General features: G+C 41.4%; 1 protein-coding gene across 1 annotated transcript; it reads left to right on the top strand.

Moving 5' to 3' along the window:
• Positions 1 to 812: 812 nt before the first annotated feature.
• LOC149017012 (arginine decarboxylase-like) lies at positions 813 to 3,969 on the top strand. The gene is given in 1 exon segment (XM_089151319.1): positions 813 to 3,969. A coding segment is annotated over 1 exon segment (2,154 nt). The 5' UTR covers positions 813 to 1,481; the 3' UTR covers positions 3,636 to 3,969.
• The last annotated feature ends 5,803 nt before the right edge of the window (positions 3,970 to 9,772 follow it).

The raw sequence follows: 9,772 nt of genomic DNA, 5'->3' as shown, positions 1-9,772 counted from the left end.
ATATCTTACCCCTGTATTGGGACTTGGGAGGGGTGAAAGAGGCGACAGGATCAGTCACGATCTAATCCCGATTCAGAAGCACACGCCACTCATGGTTTGGACTTTTGAACTTGGACCAGACCAGCACCGCCTAGCACTCCAGAGTCCCTAGACGCGTTAAAAAACGTGTGGGGAATCATGATTCTAATAATAAAATTGCATTTTGCTAACTTGGCTGTTGTAGTTGTCACCGGACTAGATATATACTCTCAATCAATCTCAAATGCTAAAGCTTAGGTGAGGCCAAATCACCGGAACAAATCGATTCAGCTGGTGGAGTAAAAGTCCAAACTTGCCTTCTCTATGTCGCTGACGGTCTCAAAAACAAAATTTTACCCCTAAAAAGAAAATCTCACAAAGATACAACGAACGAACCGAAAAGCCAGGATACCCTCTCTGTCAAACGATTAAAATACTTCTAAAGCCTGAATTTGTTAGTGGTTGTCTCTACCGCTCTCCTTCAAAACCTAATCTAGAGAGAAAGCCGCGGCAACGCAACTAACTTTATAACTCGTGGCAACATCTGAACCGTTGATCAGAAACTATCTGTTAATTATCGCGCCGTACGATTATTTTTCTCAAATTATTTTGCGCGATCATCACGCTACGTAAATCTCCTTCTTACAAATCCGGTCCTTGGGTGCGAGAAAAAGGTCGACAAAAGCGAACCACCACGCATAGACACGCGGCCACTCGACGCAGACAACTGACGCGCTCTATTTTAGGTCAAGAAGGAAAAGAACTCTTTTCTCATGTTATGAACTTATGATCCGAGAAATTGAAAGTATTTTTCGGGGGTGTTTGCCTTTTCGGACTATATAAAACCCCCCTTCAACTTCCTTTCGAATCTCGCCCGTTCTGCGACTTTCCCTAGTGTTCTTTCTTTTCGATCCCTTCGCTTCGCTATAGATTAGCATCTAAACCCTAGTTCCGCCTCGCTCCGTTAGGTTTTGTTATTGTTTTCTTTGGTTTCACCGGCGAAAGTACCTGTTTTCAGGCCAATTTCCCCGTCATTATATGTGCCTTTCCTGTTCCTCACTGGTTGAAAGAGTCGTTTTCAGTTTCCTTACTGTGCGATTGTCGTAATCGCCTGTTTTTTGTGTGTTCTTTGAGGTTTTGTCGTGGAGGAATTCTATCCTTCTTGATCTACCTTTCTGCAAGCATTTTATTTCAGGATTCTTTATCCCCAGTGAAATTTCGTCCTTGTTAAGCTTTCCTTCGGATCTTTTCCTTTGAATTTGTTCTTCTGAGGTTTCGGTGTGGGTATAGGTGGGTTTCGTGGAGGCGAGCTAGGGTTCTTTTCCTTCTTCCCAGTCTTCTACTGCTTCTTTTGGGGGGGTAGCCGGGGCTCCGGCCTCGGCATTTTGCAAAGCCCCCGTCCTCACAACCCAAAGATTTAACCCATTAACATTCTTTTCTAACCTACACAGATCGGGGAAGAGATGCCGGCCATGGCATGCTGCGTTGATCCTGCTGTTTTACCTCCTGGTTACGCTTTTGCCGGTGACAGCTCTCTTCCCGTGCCGGAAGTATTTTCCGGTGCTCCACCGGCGACAAACACCACCACCACCACCAACACCCCTTGGTCTCCAGCTCTGTCTGCTTCTCTCTACAGGATTGACGGTTGGGGACCACCATACTTCTCCGTCAATTCCTCCGGCGACATTACCGTTCGTCCTTACGGTGATGATACCCTGCCTCACCAGGAGATCGATCTCATGAAGGTCGTAAGGAAAGTTTCTGGTCCGAAATCCTCTGGCGGATTAGGTTTGCAGTTCCCTCTTGTTGTACGTTTTCCAGATATTCTCAAGAACCGTCTCGAAGCTCTTCAGTCGGCCTTCGATTATGCCATCCATTCTCAGTGCTATGAGTCGCATTATCAGGGAGTTTATCCAGTTAAATGCAACCAGGATCGGTTTGTCGTCGAAGATATTGTTCAGTTTGGGTCGTCGTACCGTTTCGGCCTCGAAGCTGGATCGAAACCGGAAATTCTCCTGGCGATGAGCTGTTTGTGCAGGGGAAGTTCTGAGGCTTTTCTCGTCTGCAATGGCTACAAAGACGCCGAGTACATTTCTCTAGCACTTGTCGCCAGGAAGCTTAATCTCAATACGGTGATCGTTATTGAACAAGAAGAGGAGCTTGATTTGGTTATAGACATCAGCCGGAAACTGCTAGTGCGCCCTGTTATCGGTGTAAGAGCCAAACTTCGCACAAAACATTCTGGCCATTTTGGTTCGACTTCTGGAGAGAGAGGAAAGTTTGGTCTCACAACTATTCAGATCTTGCGAGTACTGACGAAGCTTGATCAAGCAGGAATGCTCGATTGTCTTCAACTGCTACATTTTCACATTGGATCTCAAATTCCTTCCACGGCTTTGCTAGCCGACGGTGTTGGTGAGGCTGCTCAAATCTATTGCGAGCTCGTCCGCCTTGGTGCTGCCATGCAAGTGATCGACATTGGCGGAGGCCTCGGCATCGATTATGATGGAACCCGATCAACCGATTCTGACGTATCGGTGGGTTACGGACTCGAAGAATACGCTGCAGCTGTAGTTCAAGCAGTCCGCCATGTCTGTGATCAGAAATTCGTGAAGCATCCAGTGATTTGTAGCGAGAGCGGGCGGGCAATTGTCTCTCATCACTCTGTTTTGATCTTTGAGGCAGTCTCTGCAACTGCAATAGATAAGCAGCCGATGTCATCGATCAGCCTCCAGTATTTGCTAGAAGATTTCACGGAGGATGCTCGTGCTGATTACGAGAACCTCAGAGCAGCAGCGGTCGGTGGTGAGTCGGAGAAATGTTTGCTCTATGCCGATCAGTTAAAGCAAAGGTGCGTTCAGCAGTTCAAGGAAGGGTCTTTGGGTCTTGAACACCTTGCTGCTGTAGATGGTCTGAGCGACCTTGTCTTGAAGGCGTTAGGATCATCAGATCCAATTCGCACATATCATGTGAATCTCTCTTTGTTTACCTCAATCCCTGATTTTTGGGCAATTGGGCAGCTGTTCCCAATAGTTCCGATTCATCGCCTTGACCAACGCCCTGGAGTTAGGGGAGTCCTTTCTGATCTGACATGCGACAGTGACGGGAAGGTTGACAAGTTTATTGGCGGAGAATCAAGCTTGCCTCTGCATGAGTTGGGTGGAGAAGGTGGGAACGGTGGTGGATATTATTTGGGGATGTTCTTGGGTGGTGCTTACGAGGAGGCGCTCGGAGGATTGCACAACCTTTTCGGCGGCCCTAACGTGGTTCGGGTGTCGCAGAGCGATGGACCATTCAGTTTCGCGGTGACGCGGGTGATACCAGGGCCGTCGTCTGGGGATGTGCTGCGGGCGATGCAGCACGAGCCGGAGTTGATGTTCGAGACACTCAAGCAGCGCGCAGAGGAGTGCGGATACGTGGACGAAATTGCCCGTGACGCGCTGGCGAGCGGTCTTGCCCGCTCCTTCCATGCTATGCCATATCTCACAACAGCATCATCTTGTGGGATGGCCAACAGCGATCCTTATTACTATTGTGGATGAGACGCCAATAATGGCAAAGAAGACGCCAGTGCTGCTGTTGTTAACGATGAGCCGTGGACCTATTGTTATGCTTGAGAGTTTATATCCCCGTTTTAACCTCTATGGTTTGCTGTTTGTCTATGGAGGTCGGTCTGTGTTTTTTTTTTTTTCTTTCATAATTCATTTTTCTTTTTCCTAAATTTCCATTTCTTGATGGCAATGGAGGTGTAAGAAGCAGCAGGGGTAGTCTCTGTCTTGCGGAACCTGCTTGTTCTTCAAATTGAAATGGGTGGTTTCACCAGGAAAAAAAATTGTAGTGAGTAGTGCTGTAGAAGAAGGGAACGAACCGAATCACACTGTAAATTCGGAATCGAATTCCCTTCCCTTTTCTTTTCTTCGTAATAATATTAATTATATATCTTCAATTCCAGCTGTTGGTGTTACTATTTTTTGGGTAGAAAAACGGAATTATATCTTTACCAAAAAAAATAAAAAAGAAAACAGAATTACATATTTGTTCCCAGTTATTAGGATTACTAACTTTAACTAGCCTGAACGCTTGATGTCTTCTCCTTACCGAAAAAGAGAATGCTCGTTACTGCTCTTTCTTTAGAAATCCAAAGTGGGGGGATGTTATTGGATTGGCATCACAATTTTGTGGCCGTGTTGAATTTTGACCGACAAAGTTAGGTTGGGAAAGATTATAGGAAAAATTATGTGATTAACCACTTTTAGGTTTTATTTTATAAAAATAACCACTCAATATTTCACTTAACAAAACTAGCTAAAACTAAGTTAGGGTTTACAAAATTAGTCAAACTAGTGATTTTTTATTCCTTTGACATGTTTAACCCCCTAAAACTAACTCCATTGAAAAGGAAAAATCACTATTTTGTTCAAAAGGAAAAAGACATTAATTTTTCACTCCCTTTGGACATTTTTACTCTCATATTTGTATGATTAATTTTAGGGGTAAAATGTCCAAATGGATGAAAAATCATTATTTTAGCTAATTCAAAACTCAGTTTTAGTTAATTTTGTTAAGTGAAACATTGAGTGGTTATTTTTGTAAATGAAAACTTAAAACTAGCTAATTAAGTAATTTCCCCAAGATTATACAATATAGATTATAGCCAATACTGTCCCGTAGTTAAAGGTTGAATTTGAATTATGAATTTTTTAATACTTTTTAGTTTTTAAGTTTCCTTTTTTTTTTTTTTTTTTTTTTTTTTTGGTATGAAAACGATATTATTCATTCAAAGGAAACATAGGCGAATTATGGTTACAAAGCTCCCGAATCCAGGAAGATGATACTGGCCAAGAGGTCAGTCATTTGTTGGGTAACAGTCGAGAATGCAATATCAGAACCCCATTCCCCTCTATTCTATACACGATATGTGATTGCAACACATTCTTGCAAAGGATGCAGCACAAAATCAATTATATTATCCAGCTATGCACAATCCTCCAACTTGTTTAAATTTGATTTTACTTTATAATAGATTAGGATGTAAAGTTGCTGGAGGGTTTTCCCTCATTAAATAAAATCAAAACTCACTTTCTATCTTAAGAAAAAATAAAGTATGATTGCATGTTGTGTGCAACATAACATGGCATGCACTTGTGTCCAAACACAAGATCACTCACTAAAAATAGAAATCCTACCTTAAATAATGTTTTTATCCCTGTATTCTTGAATTTTGTCAGTTCTTGTATGTGAGTATTAAAAGTGGAGAACATGTATTTTCTTTACCAAAAAAAAAAGAACATGTATTGTTGTTTGTTTATGTCATGAGACATGCACATAACAGAAATTCTGTTACAAAACAGTCATTCACAGTCCCCTTAACAAACAATACCAACATGATAACATGGTTGGAAAACTTTCACATGTTTAGAAGGTGATAAGTAAAATAATTTTGGCAAGTGAGTCGGGTTGAATCATGGTCGGCCAATCTTGTCTGATCGGCACTAGAGTGAAAAGTTAATCCAAAGATTTCTTGAAAACGAAGGAATTTTACTGTTATGGTAAGAATCGTGATTCTATCAAATTTAGGATATGCGATCATGTCCAGAAAAGAATTTGCATCTAACCTAGATGCGAGGATCAAGACCCTACAATTGGACGGTTACGAAGACAACTTACAAATGAATCAAACAATCGGACATTGAAGGTAGACCTCATATGAGTTAGTGATCAATACGAAGGGGAGGTAAATAAATAGTTTTCCATTTACTCTAGTTTTCAATTAAGTTTTGCAACCAGTGAAAAGCTCTATAGTGGTGCATTCTTTGATTTAGTCATCGGAGTTGGTTTTCCAACCGAGGAGTCGGCCTGCATTTGAATCTTATTTTGCTGACTTCTAGTGGTTAATCAATTTTCAGATGCATCAGATAGAGTGAACAAATTTAAGTTAACACCAATTAATGACAATATAATACATGAGTAGAAAGGAGGAGGAAAACATATTGGTTTGTTGGATTAGATAATTTATTAGTTGGTTCATGTGGTTTTTTTTTTCTCTTAAAAAAACTAGGTTCATATCAATATCAACTCTATATTGAGAAATTAAGTAAAATCCTGTTCACTTGTTGGGGTCTTTTAGGTACCATGTATCATTTCCATCTTTTGATAAATTCTCAAATTTTTTTCTTCTTTCTGTGCTTGTCTTTTGGTATGCATTTTGAAACGTATCTTTGTCTTAAATAAGAGAAACAAAAAACTCTTAAAAATTTTAATAATTTATTATTACAAAATATGATACCATCCTTGGCCAAGAAGAAAAAGAAAAGTATAAAGAATGTGTTTTTTATTGCAAAAGATAATACTGAAAATGACCTTGTTTCAGTCATGCGCTTTAAATGTGTAGGACGGTCATGCTTTATACGTCGATTGAAAATCAATTGTTGAGAGCGAGATATCCGGCAAAATCTTCACCAGATCCCAATCTGACGGCTGGTAGTACCGTCAGATTTGAAGCATTTTCGTACCAAAAAGAACTACACTGGTAGATCACCAAAAAAGAAAAGTATAATGAACATGCGTTCAGCACCATAAGCTGGTGAAGGGGAGCTGTGCTTAGGGAAGACATTCCATCCCAAGACCTGGTCATGGAGATTTTGAAAGATCAAACTTGCAGAAGAGTGCTGTGGTTGATGTTGGCAAAGGAAATCATTAGCAACACTAATGAATAGTGCCTTGGTATCTAATTGGGCTGGGCCAATAGAGCGGGCACCGTGACAACTTAAGCCCAAGCTCCAAAGTACTAGTGCGTGGTAATGCAGAAAAATAGGAATTCCATGTATGTCCCATGAAATTGCCCTAGAAACGAGAAGAGTGCACATGAATGATTTAGATAGAATCCAATAGAGCTGGGTATTTAAGGCCGCGTTTGGTTCCACGTTTCCTTAGAATCAGGTTCCAGGGAATCATGATTCCAAAAAAAAAAAAACCTTTTGGTTCATACTTGACTCAGAACCCTAATTCTATTGGAACCTGTTTTTTAGTGTAAAAACCCGATTTCATTGGAAACCACCTCAAGAGTTTCTAGGGCCACTACAAATATATTGGATTTAGAGGCGAGTTTGGATCCTTCCACCTAGTATAGGTTTGTGCTCTTCTTGCATCTCTCTATATCATATTAGAAGGAAAGCATAGTTCTAAATTCTAACGGAATAAACCAAAGGTAGAACTCTTAGTAGGTCTTTCGTAGGTTTCCTTCTTAATAAGTAGTGGAGAGATGTGAAGGGAGCACAGAGGATTATCCTCTCCATGCAATTACCTGTCCTCCCATCATCCACCCTCACAAATGGGTCTACCTATGTATTGAGGCCAAGCTTGTGTCAAACCCAAGGTTTAAAGTACCAGTCCATATCATATCATATTGTATCGTATCATATCGATCAATATTTATCTATGTCGTAAGCTTGCAATACGATAAAAGCTAATATGCGTCTAAATTTTGTTTTTCCAAATCATGTATCGGCCAATACGCGCCGATACACACCGATACATAGCGATACACAATGATACATACTAATAAGTATAGATCCACCTCAAAAGAGGGAAAAAGCTTGGTCTTGTGACAAGCTACATACTCTTTCATTTCATTCTATTTGTGACTAGTACACCCATTGACATTGAATCTTGTATATGAGGAGAAATATCCTGAATTTGCACATCTCAAAAACTTAGAGAAACTTAATGTTTGGATAGAAGAATGTGTTATGTCAAACTCCTAGGCTTTGGACATACATTAGAAGATCCGTTCGGCATCAATTTGAGCAAAGATGTGAGGTGCTTGAATCTTTAAAACCATGAACTCCTAGACTCTGTTGTGTTAGATGATGCTTCTTGGCAAATTAGTGTTAGCTTTGCACTAGCGTAGGGCCATTCTTGCTGCCTGCGGGAGACGAATTTAAATTCCAAATTTCAACAGAGGAGACCGGTCTATAGGCACAGAAAGCGCACGCAACCGGGTAGCATACACGCCAACGCCAACACCAAAAATCATGCTTGTGGTGCACGATGGTAGATGATCTGATGATGTCATCTTCGTGGTTCGTGGAAGAAGTGAACTAAGAAGGTCACTTTCTTGGTCCATCACATGGAAAACGTTAAATTGTCAATGATGCCCTCGACTCTTGGAAAAGCTATATAGTCGTAAGTAGTAGCTCCCCGTTTGCCATGACGCGAGCAATGACGTTGTTTCAAGATACCAATCGGCCTCGATTCATTGGATTTTCAGTTATCGTCACTGTTAACGTAGGATTTTTATTTGCGTCAGCCCCCCGATAGGTAAGATTAAGCCACATAAGAAAAAAAGATCGGACGGTTGTGAATGCCGAAGTAAAATTTCATTTTTACATTTAAAAGTTTATAGGTTTCGGGTTTACGAAACACATCCCTGCCTCTATTCAGCTTTAATCCATCGTCAGAACTTGAAAAGCTGAGACGAAGAATTCGTGTAGTTACCTTCGCTTCAAACTTTGACGCAATGATCTCTTCAATTTCTTCCTCTCTTTCTTTCATATGTATCGCAAGAGGGATCCAAGGAGATCATTTGCAGGAGCCGTATTTGCAAGTTATGGAATGATTAGCGGAGATTTGGAGTCGCAGTCAATTCTTGAAGGAGTTTGGCGGAGAACAAGAGCTTCAGTACCTGGAAGGTCTGCCATCTTCAGTCCACCATCGCTCAGTCCTCGCCCCCCCCACACAAGTGTCGCCGGCCAACTACCACGCTAGAGCCGTGCCGTCTCACCGAGACTGGTCATTCTGTTTTTCGCTGGATCCCTACTTGTTTGACCGATCATACCATCACAGCCCCAAGAAAAGAGAATAGCAATTGAGTAAGGGGACGGTAGCTCCTTTCGTGAACATGATGATGAGATCAACATCAACAGGATTTTATCCTTGTCAAACCCAAGTTGAACTAGCAAATTAACTAGTTATATTGACCGTAGTTACCTGCTCGCAGTTCTGTTTTAGGCGAATTCTCGTTGCCGTTTCAGGAGCAATCGTTAGGATTCGATTGAATGAATTTACTTTCACTGGGAAGGCATCTGATGGATAAAGAATCTTCAACACACGGACTGAAGACTAGCCCCCCCAACCCGGGCCGGGGTTTGTTTTTGGGGCTTTCGCCCTATACTTTGGTGGCTCAAACAAGTTTTCTGTTAGTGAGACTTCCCATTTCTTGGGGTTCCCGGACGAAATTCAATGCTGTTTCCGCCCATTTTTTCTGAACATCCAACTGTGTATTTGGAAATATATTGCCAAGAGCCGTTCACCTCAAGTTTTATGCTTCATGATAGGGAAACCACTCTTAAAAAAGTAGGGAAAAATCCATTCCAATTTTGGGGGATTATAAAGCCAAATCGATATTTCTTCCGGACTTCTCTCAAGCAGGATTAAAGTTGAATAGCCGCAGGGATGTGTTTTGTAAATTCGAAAACCTTTAAACTTTTGACGGAAAATCAAAGTTTACTTTACAGTTACAACCGTCGGACTTTTTTTTACGTGGTTCACGGTTATCGCTGCTTCTCAAAGTAAATCCGTTAACGTAACTTCTGCCGAAGAAAAAGAGAAAAGAATCAGACGGTTTTGAATGCTCTTGCTAGTCATTTCAGGATTATCGCGAGCGACCAGCTCGGGTGATTTTATTTGACCATCCTCGACATTTGGCGTCGGAGTGCCCCCTCTCTTCGTTGCGAATCCTCGTCGGTTTCAAATG

This window comes from Hakea prostrata, chromosome 4 (genome assembly GCF_041222555.1).
Source record: "Hakea prostrata isolate BN-2017 chromosome 4, UWA_Hpros_2, whole genome shotgun sequence".
NCBI classification, from domain to species: domain Eukaryota; kingdom Viridiplantae; phylum Streptophyta; class Magnoliopsida; order Proteales; family Proteaceae; genus Hakea; species Hakea prostrata.
This window is presented reverse-complemented; position numbering and strand designations above follow the sequence as displayed.